Here is a 22530-nt window from a genome sequence, read left to right as displayed (position 1 = left end):
TCATTCAGAATTGCTTGGGATGGGGAGGGGACTGGGGTCTAGGCGATAGACAGACTTTTCAGTAGAAACCGCTCTGTTTTTTAATCACGTCCAAATTAATTCAACCCAAGAAAAGTTTACGGAGCGCCTACTAGGTACCAAGAATTGCTCTAGACAACTGGTGTTCCATTGGTCCGAAACTCACATAGTCCATCCGCTCTAACAGCTCGCATTCCCGAGGAAGTAAGTGCTGGATTGAAAATGGAGCCAGCGCTGAGCGAGAGAAAATTGTAAACAGGCTTCATTGAGAAAGGTAACTTTTTGAAACAGGGTAGCAGCATGGAAGTGAGCCATGCACGTGTCTGGGAGAAGAGAGGTCCAAGTCACCAGCCGGTTCAAAGTCCGCGAGGTGGGGTCTTGGTCGCGTTGCGGGAGCCGCAGGGAGGCGCGCGGCCGGGGGGGAGTCCGCGGGAGAGTGGTCAGAGCCGAGCGCAGAGGAGGCCCAGTGCGAGCGGGAGGGAGACTGCGGGCGGGCTGGCAGGGGAGTCTCCGGAGGGTTTGAGCAGAGAAAGGCCATGATTTGTTTAAAAGTAACATTTTAACAGGAGTGTTCTCACAGCTGGTGAAGATGGGCGGCAGAGTGGGACAGGGCAGAGATTTGTGGCTCGGTGGAGATGTGCAATGGAGGGAGAGACAGGACACGGGGTGAGGTGTGCACTTTTTCCTCCTGGAGTCACAGAGGGCTCCCTGGTTTTGTCCCTGGAGGCGGGAGTTCCTGTGCGGGGTGAGGGGTGAGCGGGGAAGGTGAGGGAGGAGCAGTGGGGTGCAGGTCAGTCCAGGGTGGACACGGTGCGGGCGCCCCTCCGGTGGAGCTGTGCTGGAGCTGAACGTGGAGGCCGGCCTCCGCCTGTGCTGTGTGTCCTCAGGGATAGGGTCGTCGGGCCGTAAAGTGTAAGAAATCAGAAGGGACTGAGTACAGACAGGGAACCGAGGACTGAGCAGGGCAGGGAGAAGGATGGAGGTAGCAGGCCCTAGAGCTGGGGAAGCGTCTGGAAGGCGCCGGGAAAGAGTGTCAGGAAGGAGGAAGCATGCGATGCGAGGGCAGTGAGGTGAGGCCCCAGAAAGGGTCTTTGCCTTTGGGTCAGGACCGCCGAGGTCACTGGGACTTCACCCAGAGCGGCTCTGAGGAGGGTGAGGGGGAGCTGGACCAGGAGAGGCTGCAAACACCGCCAGCAGCTCTGGAGGGGGCTGAGGAGATAAAGGGGGCATGCCATCGAGTAAACTGGGGAATCTTATTGTAAGTGTGTGGTTTATAAAAACAATTACATAACGCATAAACAACGGGGGAGGGGACGTGGCAGGAAAGGTAGCTAGCTACAGAGGTGGATACGGGGCCACGCTTGGGGGTCGGGACTGAGCGCCAGACTCGACTCCAAATTTAGCTCCGGGGCGCCGGGCCCGCTGCTCCCGGGAAACCCGACCCGCGGCGGCGCCGGCCTCCCGGCCAGCGCCCAGCTGTCCCGGCGCGTTTCCCGGCGGCCTGGGCCGGGGGTGGGGGTGGGGGGGCGGCCTGGGCCGGGGGTGGGGGTGGGGGTGGCGGCCTGGGCCGGGGGTGAGGGGGGGCGGCCTGGGCCGGGAGTGAGGGGGGGCGGCCTGGGCCGGGGGTGGGGGTGGGGAGGCGGCCTGGGACGGGGTGGGGGGGCGGCCTGGGCCGGGGATGGGGTGGGGGGGGCGGCCTGGGCCGGGGATGGGGTGGGGGGTCGGCCTGGGCCGGGGGTGAGGCCTGGGCCGGGGGTGCGGGGGGGAGGCCTGGGCCGGGGGTGAGGGGGGGAGGCCTGGGCCGGGGGTGGGGTGGGGGGGGCAGCCCGGGCCGGGGGTGGAGGGGCACGGCCCGGGTGGGGGGAGGCGGCCTGGGCCGGGGGTGGGGTGGGGTGGGGCGGGGGGGGCTGGGGGAGGGTGGCGGCCTGCGGCGGGCGGCGGGGCGAAGGAGCCAGCAGGGGTGGGACGGAGGGGCCCAGGCGCGGGGCGCTGCCCTCCGTGGGAGCCCCTCGCTGCGCAGCGCCCCTTCCGGGCGGGTTTCCAGCCGGAGCGCCCGGTGCCACCTCCGGCGCCGGGGTCCGCCCCGCCCTTCCTCCCGGAGGCCCGCCCCGGCCGCCCGACCGGCGGCGCCGCCATTGGCTCCCCGGCCTCGCCGGCGCCGCCCGACTCGGGCGCGGAGGGCGTGCATGGCGGCGGCGGGGCCGCGCGCGGGTCTCTGCTCCGGGGCCGAGGCCCTGGCCCTGGCGGCCGAGCTGCAGGGCGAGGCGACCTGCTCCATCTGCCTGGAGCTCTTCCGGGAGCCCGTGTCCGTGGAGTGCGGCCACAGCTTCTGCCGCGCCTGCATCGCGCGCTGCTGGGAGCGCCCGGCCGCGGGCTCCGCGCCGCCCTGCCCGCTGCCCTGCCCGCAGTGCCGCGAGCCCGCGCGGCCCGGCCAGCTGCGCCCCAACCGGCCGCTGGCCGCCGTGGCCGCGCTGCTGCGGCGCCGCGGCCTGCCCGCCCCGGAGCCGGGGCCCGCGGAGGCGGCGCGGTGCGCGCTGCACGGCGAGCCGCTCAAGCTCTTCTGCCAGGACGACGGGCGCGCCATCTGCGTGGTGTGCGACCGCGCCCGCGAGCACCGCGCGCACGCCGTGCTCCCGCTGGCCGAGGCGGTGCTGGAGGCCAAGGTGAGGCCGCGGCCCCGCCGCCCCGAACACCGGAGCCTGGCGATGTCCCCGGACTCGGCGAGTTTCTTTCTTCCCTTCGCCGACCTCCAGCGGCGACGTGGGCGCGTCCACACCGCCGCCGCCTCGCCCGCCCCCGGGGCGACCCGCCCGGGGGGTCCGGGCTGAGCAGGGCGAGGAGCCGTCGGGGCTGTCGGAGCTGTGGATTGTGGGCTCCTCTTTCCTGCCTCCTTGCTGGGGCCTCAGTTGAGGGGTGTGTGGAGGGCTTTCCGATGGCGGGGCCTGGAGCCGAGAAGACCAGGTGGCTGGGCTGCTGGGGTCGGAGGGGCTTGTGGTTCAGCCCGAACTTGCGCACTGATGGTCTGGGGGAAGTGAGACCTTGGGCTTTTGGCGTCACCCTGAAGGCGCCCTGTCCCCCTTTCTGAAGTCAGGCTGTATCCAGCCGGGTCTCCTCCCCATGAGCAGGGCCTTCCCTTTCTCCTGGGCGGCTCCAGGAAGACTGGGTTTCCAGAAATCTCTACCCACAGTGTCTCCCTTCTCTCCCGCCCGCAGGAGCTCCTGGAGTCCAGGCTGAAGGTCCTGAAGAGGGACCTGGAGGACTATGAGGTGTTTCGTTCCACCGAAGAGAAGGAGAGCAAGGAGCTCCTGGTGAGCGCCCCCCCCCCCCCCCCCAGCAGAGGGCCACCACGCCTGGCAGTTCTGTGTGGTGACTGAGCATGTGCCGGTTTAGAAAGATAATAGGGTGCACATCGTAAAAGGTGACCCTATACTTTATCATGTAACCAGAGCTTCTGCAAGCGAAAGGAAGGGCTAAAATAACCCTAGAACAGCTGGCTTCGACTGGAACTGGGCCAGGAGTCAGGATGTATACTAGTCATTTTAATATTACACCCCAGTTAGGGCCGTGGAGTCTCTCCCGATTGAATGCAATAATGTTTCTGCAGAGGAACATGAATATTCAGGTTTATTCAGACTTAATGGAAACATAAATACAGTAAATAGCCTCATGCCAGCCCAGGGCAGTTTTTACCATCACAAGAGTTATGAAAAAAACCCGGTTTTTTCATTTGAGTTCTGAGGTTTGCAGTTAGGCTTATGGTCAGAGCCGCTGCGGGTGGGAAGGCTGGGGACCAATTTCCAGGAGCTCCAGCTGCACAGCCCGGGGTGCCCATGTCCCCGGCGGGTCGGAACGATATTTTGTCTTTTTTTCAGTGGAGCAGGAAAGTGAAACGGGGCTCCTTTTGAGTAAGGGGAGCTGTGTGGGTCACGGACTGTAACTTTCTACCTGGAAAATTCAATGCTTAGCCCGATAAATCGGTGTTAAAAGAGTGAAAGGCTTGATAGGGAGGCCGTTAGGAGAGGGCCGTCCAGTTCTGAAGCTCGGAGTTGGAGGAAGAGGAACGTGAAGATCCTCCTGTCCTCCGGGTGGGGAGGGGTGGTGTGGGGGAGACCTGAGCTCAGACCCTTCCTGACCTTCACCGGTACCGGGGGCACATGGCTGCCCAGCCTTCCCTCCCGACCACTCACTTCCCTCCCGAGGAAGGGCTCAACCCTCATTCCCACACCCCACTCTCCTTCTGGAGACGGAGTGAGCATGGGGCTCTTCCCTCTACAGCCCAGAGGCCTCCCACATCACCGCAGCGTCATGGTCTCTGGCCTTACCCACCATGACACTGCTTAGCACCTTCCCCTCTGGCCCCATAGCCTTTAGAATTCAAAACACTGCTGCTTCATACAACAGTCAGCCCTTGCTGCATGATAACAGAATGAATACTTTTATCTGAAAATGCTCTTACCATTTATATTTTATTTACCTTTATTTTTTAAATATAGTTTATTGATTTTTTTTACAGAGAGGAAGGGAGAGGGAGAGAGAGTTAGAAACATCGATGAGAGAAACATCAATCAGCTACCTCCTGGGATGTGCCTGCAACCAAGGTACATGCCCCTGAGCAGAATTGAACCTGGGACCCTCGAGTTTGCAGGTTGACGCTCTATCCACTGAGCCAAACTGGTTAGGGCACTCTTACCATTTAGGAGTGCTTCTCAGTGGGGACAGTTTTGGCCCCCAGGGGATATTTGGCAATGTCTGAAGATTTTTTAAAAAATATATATTTTTATTGATTTCAGAGAGGAAGAAAGAGGGAGAGAGAGAAACATCCATGATGAGAGAGAATCATTGATCTGCTGCCTTCTGCACGTCCCTCACTGGGGATCAAGTTTGCAACCTAGGCATGTGCCCTTGACTGGAATCAAACCTGGAACCCTTCAGTCCACAGGCCGACACTCTATCCACTGAGCCACACCAGCCAGGACTGGAGATATTTCTTGTTGTCAATCCTGGGGCAGGGGTGCTACTGGCACTTAGCGGTAGAGCCAGGGTGCTGATTAACATCCTGCAACGCACAGGACAGCCCTCTACAACAAGGAATTATCTGGTCCGAATGTCAATAGCGCAGAGGCTGGTAAACCCTGGCTTAGAGTGTTTTGGCTAATATTCTCCCACTTGTGTTACTTCTTTGGGAGGCCGTATAATATAGTTGCAAGAAAGCAGATTCTTGGGTCAGACTCCCTGAGGCGGAGCCCTGGCTACCCACTTATTGGTGACAGGCGTGCTCCTCTGCCCTCTCCTCATTTGTAAAATGGGAAGAAAGTGCACCCACATCATTGGGTGTTGTCAGCGTTGAATGAATTCACACCTGTAAAGGGCCCCATGAAGGCACTGGTGGGGTTGGGAGGGGTTGGGAGAGGAGAGCCTGGCCTGAACCCAGGTCTCTTGAATTTAAAACCCATTCACGGAATCCTCTTCCAGCCTTTTCAAAAAATCTTAGTGATTTCAGAGAGGAAGGGGGAGGAAGAGGGATAGAAACATCAGTGATGAGTGCAAACCATGGTCAGCTGCCTCCTGCACATCCCACACCAGGGATTCAGCCCAGGCTGGGAATAGAACTGTGACAACCGTGGTGTCCTGGTTCGTAAGTCCACACTGCACACTCCCCACTGAGGCTGTGCCCGCAACCAAGGTACATGCCCTTGATCGGAATTGAACCTGGGACCTTTCAGTCCCCAGGCCGACGCTCTATCCACTGAGCAAATCTGGCCAGGGCAAGAACAAGGAATTTCTACAGGCAAAAAAGCCACTTGGTTATTGCGACACTTTCCCAATAAGGGATGGCAGGTTATGAACAGGCAATTCTTGATTAGCTGGTTTAAGATTCCATTTCTGGGATAGCCAAAACTATAATGAAGTCTGTTTAGTGAGGTGGAGCTTAGCATCAGCGACTCCATATTGGCCCTGTTTTCTTGTATGTGACACATAATAAATGTGTTTGGGGAGGAGAGTGACCTCGGTTTAATATTGATATAGAGTGGCCCCAGGAGGCACTGCTTTTCAAACGAAGAAGCTCGGCCTTTAGTAGTTCTTAGGTGAGTTTGAAGGTGCCCTGAGCCCAGGCACACCTGTGATGGGGAAGCCCGTAGCGTTGGGATATTTAAATTAGAGGCCGTGCAGGGTGTGCATGTGCGGGTGCGCCTCTGACCCCCGAAAAGCGAGGCGGGCCCAGTTTCCCACGGTGACTCAGCGCCCCTGTCCAAATGCCAAGTCTTTTTTTTTTTTTTTTTTTTTTTTAATCAATCTTTATTGTTCATATTATTACACAGGTTCCTCGTTTCTTCCCCCCTCCACCAGGTTCCCACCCCACCCTCTGCCCCCTCCTCCTCATCCATTGGTGCACAGTTTATGTTCAGTCTCTTCCTCCCTCCCTTTCCCCGATAGTAAATCCCTTTTCAGATAGCAAATCTGTAACTTAGCATTTTCTCATATCAATAATACCTCCACATGCCCAATGATACACTTCACACAAAAGACATTTCCAAATAGGACAACCAGCCTCATCCAGGCCCCACCCAAGGCACTCACAGATCAACACCCCAGCCCTATACTAACTCAACACATCCAGATCTAAGCCTTCATCACTTGATTCAGCAGACCCTCAAGTTCCCGCAAAAGTTTCCAGCCATGTCTGAGAGGCAGCCGTGGGGCAGGGGCAGGTGAGGAGCGAGCTGTTTTGGGCCTGGCTGCTCCGGGCCTGGCCTCTGTTCAAATGCCAAGTCTTGATGCTCATGTCCCTCACCTCTGCAACTTCTCTCCGGAGACAGAAGCAGATGGCAGCTGAGCGAGAGAAGGTGGGGGCAGAGTTTCAGGCCCTGCGGGCCTTCCTGGTGGAGCAGGAGGGCCGGCTCCTGGGGCGCCTGGAGGAGCTTTCCCGGGAGGTGACACAAAAGCAGAATGAGAACCTGGCCCAGCTCGGGGGCGAGATCGCCCAGCTATCCAAGCTCACCAGCCAGATCCAGGAGACAGCTGGCAAGCCCAACCTTGACTTTCTGCAGGTGAGTGGCTCCCCGGGGCTTTGAGCCCCTTATTTTGAGGCATTGGGAAGGCAGCCAGAGGACAGAAGCGGGCCTGTGAGCTGAGTGGGCTCACACCATCTGGAGCCTTGGTTTTCCTGGGGTTAGAGTCAGGTCTACAGGGAGAGGACAGGGCTTTCCTGACCGGGAAGAACAAGAATATGTCTTACGTCACCTCCCAGCCCACACACACTTGAGACAAGTCCCAGGAAATAACACTAATGGGAATCACTTAAATATTTTCTATCCTATTTCATTAAAAAAATAAAATAGTCACAATCTACTCATACTTACCTGGCAGGGGAGATATCTCGATCACAAAGGTGGTTTTTCTAGGGCAATGGTTATTCATTGCACTCTGGATCTGCTGACCTCTGCAGTTTCCCCACATGAAGGAAACTGATCTGCATGATTTGTGTTCGTGCTCCCACCTGGAAAAAAAAATAGTGACAATATATTAAATAAACTTCACAAGACACAAATGGATCAAAAACAGTCATTTAAAGGACACTAGTTGCGCTGAAACCGGTTTGGCTCAGTGAGTAGAGCATTGGCCTGCGGACTGAAAGGTCCTGGGTTCGATTCCGGTCAAAGGCATGTGTACCTTGGTTGTGGGCACATCCCCAGTGGGAGTGTGCAAGAGGCAGCTGATCGATGATTCTCTCTCATCGATGTTTCTAACTCTCTATCCCTCTCTCTTCCTCTCTGTAAAAAAAATAAATAAAATATATATTTTTAAAATCAATAAAGCCAAAACTGGTTAGAGCGTTGGCCTGCGGAGTAAAGGGTCCCAGGTTCGATTCCGGTCAAGGGCATGTACCTTGGTTGTGGGCACATTTCCAGTGGGGGTATGCAGAACGCAGCTGATTGATGTTTCTCTCCCATCGATGTTTCTAACTTTCTATCCTTCTCCCTTCCTCTCTGTAAAAAAATCAATAAAATATAGTATTAAAAATTAAATAAAAAGCAAAGGATACTGGTTGGAACGAGCAGTCGCTGCATAAAGGCTCTGACTTGTCTTGGGGGCGTGAGAGCAGAGGCCACGCTGGGCCCCAGCACCTGGCTCCAGAGACGATTCTGTAATGACCGGCATTTCAGAGCTGTGGGCAGTGTCCAGGGACCCACCGTGTTGACGTGGTGCCCCTGCTGAGTGCCTCCTCCTCTGGACAGTTTTATTTTTCCAAAGGTGAACGGAGGTTACCCGATGTTGATTTTGTTTTCTTCCATCTTTCTTTCTAGGAATTTAAAAACACACTAAGCAGGTGAGTGGACCTCACAGCTCCTGGGGCCCCTCAGCTGGTTCTTTCCCATGGGTAGCCTCTTCCCCACCCCCAGCGTCTCACCTCCCATGTCCCCACTGCCTTATCTGGTACCTTCTGAGGCGGGAGTACATGCCCTTGACCGGAATCGAACCTGGGACCTTTCAGTCCGCAGGCCTGGTGTGGGTATGGGCATGAGACCAGGCTCGCCTTTTTCTACGTCTCCCCACCCGGGGGGCCTCACTGTCCTAATTGTGGGAGTGGGCTAGTGTTCCTCCTTGCCCTGCAGGTGCAGCAATGTGCCGGCCCCCAAGCCAAGCACAGTCTCTTCCGAGATGAAGAATAAAGTCTGGAATGTTTCCCTCAAGACCTTTGTCTTAAAGGGGCTGCTCAAGAAGTTCAAAGGTAGGGCCCAGGTGTGGGGCCAGGCCATGAGGTGCCAGGGGCAGTGGTGTGGTTCTGGAGGTTTCGGGTAAAGATGTGCCTTCCCAGAAACTGTGAGGAAAGCGGAGCTGGTGTAAGTGGTGGCTAATTTACTCAGGCCCCCTCTGCGCAGAGCTTCCCCTGGGCAACAGGATAGAGGGGCATTGGGAGCGGGAGAGGATGGGGAAGGAGATGGCAGCTCTGACCAGCTCCAGGAAAACGAGGGGAAGCTGGACAGGAAAAGCCAGAACACCGCCTCTCCCCGCACCTGCGCTGGCCCAGTGCCTCGGGCCTGTCTGGGAGGAAGTGAGCCAGCCGTGTCAGAGGAGGTGCTGTCACTGTCATTGTCAGACAATCTTGGTGTCATTCACACACACCTGCTTGGTTTCTCCCCAGAGGACCTGCGTGGAGAGCTGGAGAAAGAGGAGAAAGGTACAGTAGTGGTGAAGACAGGGAGTGCCTGTACTGCCGCGTGGAGAATCACTCCCTGCTGGCCACTGTCCCTCTGGGCTCCGGGGGGTGGTTCCCTCTGCCCGCCCTCTACTCCCTTTCCCTGTCCGTGCCTCACAGTGCCGACTCCTGCAGGCCCCGGGGGGCTGTAGGCTTGTGGTCCAGAGCAGAGGTGCCCTGCCCCTCAGGATGCTTAGGTTGGGGAAGGCTTGTCAATCACTTACAAGCCTTTCTCTCCCCTGTCCTCACTCCCAAACTTACTGAGACCTCTTCTGGGGACCGCAGTTGTGTGCAGGGGTGAGGGGAAGCAGGAAGAAATGGAGGACAAGGGAGGTGGTTCTTACTCCTGCAGAAATCTGGGTGAGTGGGACCCAACCCCACAGGGAGGGGAGCGGGGGCCAAGCCAGATTTGCCTGGAAAGGATCTAAACCAGCTGGGTCAGACTATGCCCATTCTGTGCACAGAGCCCTGCACAGGCCCCTCTCACTCAGCAAAGGCTGCAGCTCTCCCAGCGACCCTCAGGCCGCACTGCATGCTCTCCCCGTGCACCCGTTCTCCGTGGAGCCATAATGCACCAGCACACACTTCCCTGGGCCTGGGACATGCTTCACCGGACAGCCGCCTCTGGTTGCTTCACCTCTATGTCTTTGCGTAAATGAACTTAAAAAAAATTTATTTATTTTTACAGAGAGGAAGGGAGAGGGATAGAGAATTAGAAACATCAATAAGATGAGAGATCAGTTGCCTCCTGCACATTCTGATGTGCCCACAACCAAGGTACATGCCCTTGACAGGAATCAAACCTGGGACCCTTGAGCCTGCAGGCTGATGCTCTATCCACTGAGCCAAATCAGTTAGAGCTAAATGTACCTTTTCAGTGAGGCTGTCCTTGGCCCTCTAGTTGAAAGCATGGTTGCTGTCCTGATCCCTCTTCTATATTTTTAAAATCATTTATTGTCTCCTCCCCTCCCTGAAGAAAGGAAGCTGTAGGAGGGCTGGGATTCCCAGGGCCTGCACATAGGAGGCCTGGAACACTTACAAGTGTGCATATTTGAGCCTTTTCTTACATACATACATACACACACACACACACATTTTTCAGAGAGGAAGGGAGAGTGAGAGATACAAATATCAATGATGAGAGGATCATTGATCAGCTGCTTCCTGTACACCTCACACTGGGGATCGATCTTCCGATCCTGAGCATGTACCCTGACTGGGAATCGAACCGTGACCGCTTGTTTCATAGGTCGATGCTTAGCCACTGAGCCATGCTGGCCAGGCTCGAGCTTTTTCTTATGGAACATTTCAAACATATGCTAAAGTAGAGAGATGAGCATAACAAATATTACATGCTCATCGTACACCCTCAGCAAATACCACTAACGCTCCTGCTTATTTCTTCCTACTGGATTATTTTGAAGCAAATCACAGATAATATAATTTCCATAAATATTTCAGTATTGGGCCTCTAAAGAGAGACTTTTAAAAATCCATATATGTTTATACTGATTTGAGAGAGAGAGGAAGGTGTGGGGGCAGGAGAGAGAAATATTTCCATTGGCTGCCTTCTGAGGGGCCTGCAACCTGGGCGTGTGCCCTGACTGGGGACCTCAACCAACTGAGTCCCAGCGGCCAGGGCTAAAGAGATAAAAAACGACAACCACAAAACCATCATCAGAATTAGAAAAATTGATTCTTTCTGGTATCTAACAATTTGATTTCAGATGTATTGTTGGGGGTGTAGGAGTAGGGTGTGGGGGTGGGCAGAAATGGGGCTGTGCAAGAGGCCTGCAAGGGCCATCTCTCCCTGACTCCCCCTGCAGTGGAGCTGACCTTGGACCCGGACACGGCCAACCCCCGCCTCATCCTCTCCCTGGACCTTAAGAGCGTGCGCCTTGGACAGCGGGCCCAGGACCTGCCCAACCACCCGCGGCGCTTTGATACCAACACCCGCGTCCTGGCGTCCTGCGGCTTCTCCTCCGGGCGGCACCACTGGGAGGTGGAGGTGGGCTCCCAGGACGGCTGGGCCTTCGGGGTGGCCCGGGAGAGTGTGCGCCGCAAGGGCCTCACGCCCTTCACCCCCGAGGAGGGCGTCTGGGCGCTGCAGCTCAACGGCGGGCAGTACTGGGCCGTGACCAGCCCCGAGCGGACGCCCCTCAGCTGCGGCCACCTGTCCCGCGTGAGGGTGGCGCTGGACCTGGAGGTGGGCGCCCTGTCCTTCTACGCCGCGGAGGACATGCGCCACCTCTACACCTTCCGTGTCAACTTCCAAGAGCGTGTGTTCCCCCTTTTCTCCATCTGCTCCACAGGCACCTACCTGCGAATCTGGCCTTGAGAGAGAGTGCCCGGCCCCGGAGGGAGGGGGCCCGTCCCGAGCGAGGCCTTGGCTGCCCTGGGGAGGGATGGGAGCTCTGTCCAGGCTTCCTGCTCACTTTGGGTCTGCCCTTCACCCTTCCTGCCCCCGGCTGCCTTAGACCAAGCAGCCGAGGCACAAAGGCCTTGACCCCAGGGCCTGTCCTCTACCTGGCATGTGGATTTGGTACAGCTGCTGGGGGCGGGGGAAGGACAGGAGCCCAGCTGTTGACAGGGCTGCTTCCTGTCCCCCGGCTCACTGCTCAGACTCAGCAGCACCTCTGGCTCCCTGGAGCGACACCAAGCCCTGCGTCTGTGCCCTGGTCAGTTGCAAGGGGCACATTTGGGGCCAGCCAACCAGGTTCATGATCACTTCTGATTTGCCTTCTTGTCAGCTGCCAGCTGCCTTCAGAGACCTGAATCCAGCTGGCCTAACCAAATCGTCCACTCAGGGAGGAGCACTGTGCTCCCAGCTCAAAGGACAGTCCGGGCCATAACTGGAAGCAGAGCCTAGACCTGTGCCCTGTGCCCTGTGCCCTGTATGTGAGGGAAAGCCCCAGGCAACAATATATAGGCATGGCTATCCTCACCCAGAAACTGATGATCCGAGTGATAACGTACATCACAGCAACAGCCACGTGTCCTCACAGATGCCCAAACCCCTCTCAAGTGCCAAAGTACAGTCTCCCTGGGTAAGGAGACAAAGGTTCTGGAATTTTTACAGATTCAACTCGCACCAGCGTGGAAATGCAAAGCAGAGGCATGCCCCTGACAGATTCTTTCTGGAACTTGCCAAGTGTATGCCACCAGCAGAAGCTAATGGTTCCCCAGCTTCTGTAAGGCTGGACTTCGGGGAGGGTGGTGGTGGGGTGTTCCTTGCTTAGTGCTCAGAGATGGAAATACAGACTGAGTTCATTTCTACAGTGGCTTAGCTCATTCTTAACCCTGCCTGAGTGCAAGAGCACACGTGTGAGCAAGGATTTCTGCCAGGTGAGGTGAGCATGTGTGCTGTGAGAAAGGTGCACGTGTGTATATATCAGATTGCAGGACGGGCATGTGGATCTTGGCAAGGGTACATATGAACAGTGCATAGGGGTTAGGTGTTGAAATTGAGGTCAGGTAGGTCAGACCCTATTGTTGACTTCTGGTTAAATATTAGCCACCCATATTTAGTCGATGGCCACAGGTTTCCATCCATTGCTGACCTATTAATTAACTCTGTCTACCCAGTTCACACAGATGCAGGGACGGTGACAGCCAAGCAGTTGGTCTGCAGGAGTCCTGGAGCTCCTGTACTCTCTCCTTGGAGATGCTTCAAGCACACTTTGTGGACAGGTCCCTGTTAGGACAGCACAGCCTGTTTGAGGCCCGCCCAGTGCGCACAGCCACAGGCACTCAGAGCCCAGTGTCCAACAGGCGGGGGCAGGACCAGTGAAGAATCTAGCCTCCAGCAGCATTCCTGAGGTGAATCCTGTGCCCTCTTCACACACACAGTAGCTCTAGAACACTGTAGCCAACCAGTGTATGCGAATGTCACTGATTTCCACAACGAAAACCTGTGGTTTTTTAACAGAACCACACTTACCCCTTATGTCATCTAGCAACCCATGTTGCAGGTCACAGAAGATAGGGTGACTGGTGGAGGCCCTGTAGGGCCAAGTCTGGGGACTGCAAGGGTGGGTGTCTGCGTATTCTCAGCTTTTGTGTTCATGTGTCTGTAGAGTGTTAGGATAACTGCATAGATCTCTATACATCCGAAGTGATGTTAATAGTTAAACATAACTGCACGTGGAGGGTGAGAGAGATTGTCTGCTGGTGCGAGAGGACGTGCATTTTTCTCTTCCATCCTTTGGGCTTCATAAGATCTCAGATTTTTGAGCCTCTGAGAGCAGTGACTGGTCTAACTTTGGCTCTTCAGACCCCAACTGTATTAGTCCCAGTTCCTTGCCATCAGACTCATACAGCTCCTCACGGACTGGACGTCACCTAGGGGCTGCTTTTGGCCTGGCCATCCAGAGATCTAAGTCATTTGGCCTTGCAGGGACCGACCATAGGGCAGGTTGGACAACCAGGCAACCATCTACCTACAGCCGCCACTTTCTGTCCCTCCCCTGGGCTCTCACCCTCCCCTGCCCTCAACTCCGTGTGCCCTTTGGGGGCTCTGACAGAACCTGCTCCCCAAGAGTCCGAAGGGGGCCCTAAGGGTTGTCTCTTCCTAATTTGCCTAAAGGTGCGTAGGGGCTCGGGACCCCGGGCCCGGCCCAGTCCATGGCCCACCACTTCCTCACACTCAGACATTCTGATTTCTCCATCACTATCGGCCTGATTCCTTCCCGCTCTCCCCCCACCCCGCCCCCCGCCCCTGCTCCCGCTCGTGCTGCCCTCCAGCCCCCTGGACCTCGATTCCCCCCAGGACAGACCTGTTAACATCCTTCCCTAACTTCTTCCTCCCGCCCTGACTAGCGCCGGTCCTCGCTCACAATGAGCCTCACAACCCTGCCCTCCCGGGTCCTCGGCGCTGACCCCCAGGAGCGTGAAGGCCTGGGGCCTCGGGCCCCCGCGGCGGCGGCGCTCCCGGGCCGCCCTCGGCGCCAACGCCCGCCGACGCCGCGCGGCCCAGCGGGGCCTCGGCCCTGGGACGCGGGCCGCCCCTCCCGCCGCTCGGCCTCTCCGGGTGAATTGTCTGCGGCTCCGCGTCCGGCGTCCTCCCGTCGCCTGTGTGAACTGTCTGCGGCTGCGCGGAGGAGGCTGCGGCATCAACCAGTCGCAGGCAGAGAACAGCTACGCACTGGGCCCTATAGCTCAGGGGTTAGAGCACTGGTCTTGTAAACCAGGGGTCGCGAGTTCAAATCTCGCTGGGGCCTATCTGGATTTCTCCTCCTTTTTATAGCCGACAGGTAGAAACGCATCAAGGAGCGCAGGCACCGCCAATCCCGCCCTCCTGGGCGGCTGCTCCGTCTCCAGGTGCCGCCACGGCCTCCCCCAGCCGCACTGGGCGGCGGCCTCGTGGACACACACCCGGCGCCCCCCCCGGCGAGTTCGAAGCGAGTCCTTCCGTCCCGGGGCGGGGGACGGAGCGGGGCTCTCAGTCTCTCCTCTTCGTCGCTGGAGACCGCCTGTCGGCGCCCGGATCCTCCTGTGCTAGTTGGGAGGCGACGGAGAATTGGGGCAGAACTCGCGTTGGCCCCGGCAGCACGGCTTCTCGAGTGACGCGGCCTCGCGGGGCGGCAGGCACGTGGGGGCCAGCCAGTCCCGGGGCCGGAGTCTGCGGGAGGGGCGCCCCTCCACGCTCCCGCCTGCTCCTTACGGCCTTCCCCGGCCTCTCCCCCCGTCCCGGGAGCCCTCTCCTCTGCCGCACCCGCCAGGATCTGCTTTCTTCCTTTTTAAAAATCCTCACCTGAGGATAGTGAATCAACAAGTGTGCAGAAGGTCAGCATATATTAGTTGTATTTTTGTTGATTGAGAGAGATAGAGACAGAGTGAGAGAGAAATACTGATCGGTGGCCTCACTCGCCCGCCCCCGCTGAGCCCCCCCCCGGGCTGGGCCCCCCGGGCTGGGCCCCCCGGGCTGGGCCCCCCGGGCTGGGCCCAGCTTCCGTTTCGGGCGGCGGGGCGGGGCGGGGCGCGGGCTGTGGCCTCTGCAGCCTCCCGGGGGCGGGCCGCACAGGCGGGGGCGGGCGCGGAGACCCCGGCGGCCTGACGCGGCCCCGGGCAGCAGCGCCCCTTCTTGGCTCTCGGGGATTTAGGCTCCTTTGTACTTTGAGCTCGTTAACCGCTTTGGCTCAGCCGATAGAGCGTGGCCTGCGGACTTAGGGGTCCCGGGCTCGGTTCCCCTAAGGGGCATGTGCCTTAGTTTCGGGACATCCCCGCTCGGGGGTGTGCAGGAGGCAGCGGGTTGATGTTTCCAGCTGTTTCCAGCTCTCTGTCCCTCTTTTCCTCTCTGTAAAAACAACAACAATAAAATATACATACATATATATATATAACAAAGTCAGAGGTCAGTATATATTAATTGTGCAGGGATTTTTTTAAAAAGGAAAAACCTGAATGGTTAAAAGAAAAAAAAAGACTGAAATTTATAGACTTTGGGTACGGTGTGACGGATGTGGACGTTGGTTTGCGCTCTAATTTAACTAATTCCACAGAGAAGAGAAGCCAATGCTTCCACCGCGGAGGGTAGGACCGGAGCGGAGGAGCCCACCGGCTCTCCCCCGGGCGGCGCCGGCGCCGCGGGCCTCGCAGCGCCGCCCGGAGCGCCCGCCGCGGCAAACGGGAAAGATCAGCCTTTTCCCTCGGAGCCGGTCCCACCCGGCGTCTCCCACACTTTTGTAACGGGCCGCTGGTGGCGCAGAAATAAACATCTGGGCCAGCTTGGCGTTAATTTTGTGAGATTTACAGCAGGGAGTCAGAGTCACTATTACTCTGAACAAGCAGTGCAGTTAGTCCTCTGCGCAGAGCGGGGCCGCGAGGAGGATGAGGGCCCCGCACAGCTCTGGTCTCCGGGGAAGGTGGCGGCTCCAGCCGGGTGCGCGCGCTGGTGCCAGCCTTGGGGAGCAAGGTTCCCGGCCATCTCCTTTCTGCCTTACACTCCCTCATATTTCCTGAACACGTTGCAACTAACTATGTGGTTTGTTGGTTTGTTTGTTTGTTTATTTATTTATTTATTTTTCCCATAAAACGATACCAGGGAGCCCACATGAAGAGACTGCCCTTGTGATGGCCCCCGCACCCCCTCCGAGCCCGGCGCCCGGTTCTCTCCAGGAGACCTCCTGCTCTCGGCCTCTGCGTCCCGCCCCTGGGCCTCCAGACCTGCGCCTTCCTTGGGCTTCCTTGGGAGGGAGCTCCAGTCCCCCCAAAGCGAAAGGATGCCCTTTTCTGCTGCCTGAGTGGCTATAGCAATTCGGATTCCAGGACATCTCAGAGGGGCCGAGCGGGACGCGGCGTTTGCACTGCGCGAGCGGGTGCCGCTGAGAGTTAACCGTGGCCGCGGAGACGGCTGAAAGGGGTGGGGTGAGTGAGAGACACTCCGAAATCCGAGGGGTTTTAATGTACCAGAAGTGAAAACCAGTTTCCTGGTCATGCAACGACGCCACAGAGAATCAGACTAAGGCCTGAACTGCAAACACGAGCAGCAGCTGGCTCGTTGGTCTAGGGGTATGATTCTCGCTTTGGGTGCGAGAGGTCCCGGGTTCAAATCCCGGACGAGCCCACTTTTTTTGTGCTTTTTACAAAACAACATTTCTTGTTATCCGGCCAGTTTGGGTTCCACACAGGCGGTGGGAATCGCCGAGTTGCGGGAGAGCTGGGTCCCCGGAAGGAAAGCGTGCGGAAGAGTGGCGGAGCCGCCTGGATCTAGCGTAGCCATGAGGGGGTGAGTGCAGGACCTGCTGCTTGGGATTCAGTCCATTGTGGGCCGGTCCTTGTCAAATTGCAGGAACACCGCGTCCGGAGTAGGCTTTTGTGACAGTCAGTAGGGAAGCTTGTAGCCCCCTTCCTCCAAGTTTCCGTAGTGTAGTGGTTATCACGTTCGCCTAACACGCGAAAGGTCCCCGGTTCGAAACCGGGCGGAAACAGGCGTTGCTGACGCTATGTTTTTCTCCTCGCCATTTGAAATTTCTTGTACTGTGCCGGCACCTGCCTGCAATGAACAGTGCCTGATTGAGGGGGTGAGGATGAGAAAAAAGAAAGACAAGAAAAGATGGGGTCGGGAGGACTGAGACTGAAGTCAGCCGTCCCGAGTTTATTTCTTAGCTCGTTTTTATACAGCAAAAGCAGGGTACAAGATACTTTAGGCTAAGTGTTTACCCAGCACCACATCTTTGTTTCTGCACGTAAGCAGAGAATTGTTTCCTAATCTATACGCAAGCAGCAGGTGAAACAGTATATGTTATTCTTTACAAAGGTCAGTAGTATTTTTACATTAACAAGATGCAAAACAAGCTGAACAGCACGTTCTTATGAGAGCTATGACTTTGTCCTACCAGAGCTGTGTCCACCAAGAGACCCCTGCTTTCAGGGCAGCTCCGAGGAAAAAGTCCCCTGTTTTCAGGGCAGCTCCCAACAGTACTGCATTATATTTGGAACCCCAGGGACAATCCAGGACATCACGTCATCATATCCACCTAGTTACAGAGATGGACGGCCTTCCAGAGAGATCGGCATCATACCACGCATTTCCCGCTTCCGCCCCCTGCCCGGCTGAAGACCGGAGCCACCTCTCCTGGTCAGGAGCACCCGCCCCTGCGCAGCGGACCGCACCCAGCCCGGCCGCGGCAGTCGCTCGCCTCCCCCGGGCTCTAACGAATAAGGGCTGGGCTTCCCGCTGGAGGTCAATTTCGTATAACTCCTCTTTTGTGACCCATAGAAAGAAACTGCTTAGGATAGAAGATGCTGCAAAAGCTTGGCGGCACTCCAGCCCACACCCCAAAGAGCCTGAAGCCTTAGCCGGGCTCCTTAGACCTCTGGGCCAAGGTTAATTTGGTTCTCTTTTCAGTGTTGATAACGTCTCAGGAAAACGCTTCAGTGTGGAATTTCAAGCCAAGAGCCACAGGCCAAGGAGGTGGTGCAGGGTAGCCTTTAGGAAGTGAAACGGGGGTGGGGGTGGGGGTGGGGGTGGAGGATAAAATTAAACTGAAGAAACTCCTATAAACATACTCTTGGGTAGCTGTCCACAGCACCTTCTAAGAAAACCCAGATGACTTTAAAAGAGCCTTTGACATTTACCCAGAGACAGCAAGTCTAAGTAATTACAGCAACCATTTAAAACGAAGGGCTACACAAAAATAAAAATAAAAATAAAAAATAAAAAAAGGAAAAAAATAAAACAAAGGGCTGTGCTCAGTGGATAGAGCATTGGCCTGCGGACTGAAGGACCCCGGTTTAATTCTGGTCAAGAGGCTCCATTCCCGTCCCTGATGGGGCACATGCAGGAGGCAACCAATCCAAGTATCCCTCTCATCATTGATGTTTCTCTCTCTCTCCCTCTCCCTTCCTCTCTGAAATCAATAAAATATATTTTAAAAAGAAAAGAAAATCCTAAAAATAAATCAAATGAGGGACTGTATGAAGGAGACTCACTTGTTGAGATTGCCCACGAGTGTGACAGAGACCAACGAACTGGCTGATTTTCTTGAATAAAGGCAGGAAAAAGAAGAAAGAGAGAAACCTCACAGTTAGTTTTGAAACATTTTTTTTCTCCTGAGTATGCTGTTTGGCTGGGTGGTCTGTCACAGAAATAGCTCTGGGGTCTGCCCTCCATGGGCTACTGAGCCCACCAGCAAATGATTCAGCTATTTCATTTCTCAAAAATAAACAAACACCCAAACAAATACACAACACACACACAAAATACCACCAACGAGCAGTCAGCTGGGAGTCATGCTGTCATTGTAGTACCTGCAAAATTCGGTTGTCAGCAGTTTTCTTCATCACAATTCTTCAGAAATTACACAAAACGTTTTGTTTTTCACTCAAGTCAACCATAAAGCAAACAGAACGGTGTGAATGAAAAGGGGGCTAATGCAGTCAACCTGACGAGCTCAGGGGTCTACATGGCAAGCTTAGTGACCAAAAGCAACCAACCACACAGGATGGTCTGATCACAAATTCCTAACTGGGTAGGCCATGGTGGGTAATCACGTCCCTGGCCTGTAGCTTCCTCAGCGAAGGAAGTAAGCCCTAACCACTGTTCTTATGCATCTAGGATAGCATACCTCTGAAATGTCAGAGTAATTTCCTTTTCCTACCTCTAGAAGGCACAACTGCTAGACCTGATAAGTGAGTTTAGTAAGTCGTTGTCTAAATCACACTGTGGCCAGACAGTATTACAGTAGAAAGTAAGGTGCTTTGGTCCAACCTCCATGGAAAGGTCGAGTATATTTAGATTATGGGGGAGACATCTCAAAGGAGTGTGTGTGTGAGTATGTGTGTTTTGTGTGTGTGTGTGTGTGTGTGTTTTTGTTTGTTTGTTTTTGGGTGCGGGAGCAGAAAAAGAATTCCCTATGATGTTACTTAGGAAGAGGAGGTAAACAACAAAGGGATACCCAGAAAGCTGAATTAGAGAGAGGGCGCCCCCACCATCGGCCAGGCTCAGGAGAGAGGAAGACAGGCAGATCTGAGAGGTGGGTGTCCCCATGATGCGGAAGACTGTGGGACCTGGTCCCAGGGTGAGGCCAGACCGGAGAGGTCTGCGTCTGAGACGGAAAACGGCAAATCAGAAACCCTGCCCTAGCCAGTTTGGCTCAGTGGATAGAGTGCCGGCCTGCGGATCAAAGGGTCCCGGATTTGATTTCGGTCAAGGGCACGTACCTTGGTTGCAGGCTCCTCCCCTGGTCAGGGCTGATGCAGGAAGCAACCAATCAATGTTTCTCTCACATCAATGTTTCTCTGTGTCTTTTCCTCTTTCTCCCACTCTCCCTAAAAATCAACAGAAAAATATTCCCAAGTGAGGATTAACTAAAAAATAAAAATAAATAAATAAATAAAATTCAGATTCCTTTGGGGGAAAAAAGAAAGAAAGAAAAGAAACCCTGACAGCTGATCCAATTGTTACTGGAGGTGACATGAGCCAGTGTTGAGTGCAGGGCCAGCAATGGGAGGGAGAGGTTCTCCACCCGGCATCCTCCTTGTCTGGCTCAGGAGGGCCCATCAGGGAGGGAGGCCTGATTGAGGCTGGTGATCAGGTCACTTGAGTAGAATTGGGAAGTAAAACCAGGATGAGCTGCCGCTGCCTACTGCTCTCCTAGTAACAGACTCAGTAATCCAAGGTGGGGCGATGGCTCCCTTTCTCTGTGGAACCTTCCCAGGTTTCAGCACCAAATGTGAGGGTTGCCAAAGGAGGATCGCATGAGGTCAAAAGCAGTAAATATATATAATTTCATTAGGTCAAGTGGAAACCAGATGGGCTGAGCCCCAAAATGCTGCCAATGGGCCAGAGTAGGGGGTGGGGCAATCTCTCTCCTGTGAAGGTCAAAGTAACCAGGGGGCAGGAGGCCGGGTGTAGGCAGTCCACTGAAAGCTGGGTGAGGTGGCTTCCTGGACCATCACGAGGGGGAGAGCCTGGGACATATGGGCACAGGGGGAAGGTGGAGAAAGCCCAACAGTGACCTTTACTTTCAGGGGTGAGCGTCTCAGTTCGCTGCCAGGTGCTGTGACTGCGTGCGGGTGGCCAGGTAGCTTTGACAATAAAGAAATCTTTCATGACATCCAGAGGTGACACTGAGAATAAGGAGCATTCAAACCTGTAAAGATTTTTGTGTGTTTATTTAAGCCAAACTGTCAACAATTGGCAGGAAGCAGACCCCACCTCTCCAGAGGAACCCTTGTTCTGAACACCCATTTTATACCCCTGTCAGCCCCCCACACGCCGCAAACTTCAAACAACACACACAGGGCCACAAACCCCTCAAAAAGACCTCATTAGCCTGGCCTTTAAGGTCTTTAATAATAGAGACAAGGAAACCCAAATCCCAAAACAAAAGAGGTCAGGCCAAGGCTGCGGCCCAGATGGAGGCCTATCAGCTCCTGGCCCCACGAACCCCAAGCAAAGTGCCAGTCCTCCAGCCCAGGGTAAGGCAGGGGTTCTGCTTCACATGCAGCAAGGGAGTGTTGAGCGGAGCAGGACGATGGGCCAGGCACAGGCCAGCAGGCTGGAACCCCTGACACCAGTGATGAGAAAGAACTGGTGGAGCAGATACTGGACATACCCAAGGCCTGGCCCCTCTGGCCATGCAGGCTGGATTCTCCTGGCTTTTCTCCTCGGGCATGTGGTTAGTCACGTGGGAGACCCCCACTCGTAGTGAGAACAGTTGTGGTGGTGGTGGGTGGGGGGCTGGACATCTACCATCTACCTTCCGTGCAAGAACAAAAAAAGTCAGCGTGAAGAGGAAAGCAGCTACCCCCCTCAGAGGGTTTAAAGGAGTCCTAGCCCACTCCCCAGGCAGCTCAGTTTCTCTTCAAAGTCTTTTCTCTTTGCTTGCTCAACTATACTTTCTTTAGCGAGTTTGGGTCTTCACTCTGAATTATTTTCTTACCAGAATTCAAGTACCAAGGTTTGGTCAGACACCTGTGCCGTTCCCACTGCTTACAACAAGACCCTGGGCCAAGTCCTGCCCAATCCCCAGATCCCCCTGGGCCCAAGGTGTGGAAGGAAAGGCCACTGGTGTAGAGAGGGCCTGGGAAGGCACATGGGCTTTATTTATTTATTTATTTTTATTTTTTTAAATATTTTTTATTGATTTTTTAAAAAATAAAACCGCCAGGCCCAGAGCAGCAGCTGCCAGGCTGGGAGCGGCCAGGCCCAGAGCAGCCGAGTTGGGTGCGGCCAGGCCCAGAGCAGCAGCAGCCAAGTCCAGAGCAACTAGGTCGGGAGCTGTAGTGGCCAGACCCGGAGCAGCTGGTTGTGGAACGAACCAGAGCAACAGAGGCCAGGCCCGGAGCAGCCAGGCCCGGAACAGCTCGCTCCTCGCCTGCCCCTGCCCCATGGCTGCCTCTCAGACATGGCTGGAAACTTTTGCGGGAACTTGAGGATCTGCTGAATCAAGTGATGAAGACTTAGATCTGAATGTGTTGAGTTAGTATAGCGCTGGGGTGTTGATCTGTGAGTGCCTTGGGTGGGGCCTGGATGAGGCTGGTTGACCTATTTGGAAATGTCTTTTGTGTGAAGTGTATCTTTGGGCATGTGGAGGTATTATTGATATGAGAAAATGCTAAGTAACTGATTTACTATCTGAAAAGGGATTTACTATCGGGGTAAGGGAGGGAGAAAGAGACTGAACATAACTGTGCACCTATGGATGAGGACAATGGGGGATGGGGAGGGGGCGAAGGATGGGGTGGGAACCTGGTGGAGGGGGGAAGAAATGAGGAACCTTTGTAATAATATGAACAATAAAGATTGATTAAAAAAAAAATAGCCAAAACCGGTTTGGCTTAGTGGTAGAGCGTCGGTCTGCGGACTG

At 55.5% G+C, this 22530-nt stretch overlaps 1 protein-coding gene, 3 non-coding genes and 1 pseudogene across 10 annotated transcripts; all 5 read left to right on the top strand.

Annotated features, from left to right (window-relative positions):
- The first annotated feature begins 2135 nt into the window (after positions 1-2135).
- Positions 2136-11909, top strand: TRIM7 (tripartite motif containing 7). Of its 7 annotated transcripts, none has more exons than XM_045586000.1 (8): positions 2138-2681; positions 3231-3326; positions 6837-7067; positions 8325-8347; positions 8634-8749; positions 9164-9199; positions 9503-9577; positions 10194-10384. In XM_045586000.1, exons 1-8 carry the CDS (start codon positions 2205-2207, stop codon positions 10205-10207), a joined length of 1068 nt encoding a protein of 355 aa, XP_045441956.1. In that variant the 5' UTR covers positions 2138-2204; the 3' UTR covers positions 10208-10384. The 7 variants fall into 7 exon arrangements, 5 of the variants coding, with proteins under 5 accessions (XP_045441955.1, XP_045441956.1, XP_045441957.1 ...); XM_036450461.2 differs by lacking the exon at positions 10194-10384 and adding an exon at positions 11044-11909 and having other exon boundaries at positions 2142-2681; XM_045585999.1 differs by lacking the exons at positions 6837-7067; positions 10194-10384 and adding an exon at positions 11044-11909 and having other exon boundaries at positions 2137-2681.
- On the top strand, positions 7372-7513 carry LOC118726185 (annotated as a pseudogene).
- A 2454-nt stretch (positions 11910-14363) lies between the features above and the next one.
- Positions 14364-14436, top strand: TRNAT-UGU. Its single transcript has one exon. It is a non-coding gene; the product is annotated as a tRNA-Thr (tRNA).
- A 2273-nt stretch (positions 14437-16709) lies between these two features.
- TRNAP-UGG lies at positions 16710-16781 on the top strand. Its single transcript has one exon. It is a non-coding gene; the product is annotated as a tRNA-Pro (tRNA).
- Positions 16782-17072: 291 nt separating this feature from the next.
- Positions 17073-17145, top strand: TRNAV-AAC. Its single transcript has one exon. It is a non-coding gene; the product is annotated as a tRNA-Val (tRNA).
- Positions 17146-22530: the final 5385 nt, after the last annotated feature.

Source organism: Pipistrellus kuhlii, unplaced genomic scaffold, assembly GCF_014108245.1.
Source record: "Pipistrellus kuhlii isolate mPipKuh1 unplaced genomic scaffold, mPipKuh1.p scaffold_m20_p_21, whole genome shotgun sequence".
In the NCBI taxonomy this organism is placed as follows: Eukaryota; Metazoa; Chordata; class Mammalia; order Chiroptera; family Vespertilionidae; genus Pipistrellus; species Pipistrellus kuhlii.
This window is presented reverse-complemented; position numbering and strand designations above follow the sequence as displayed.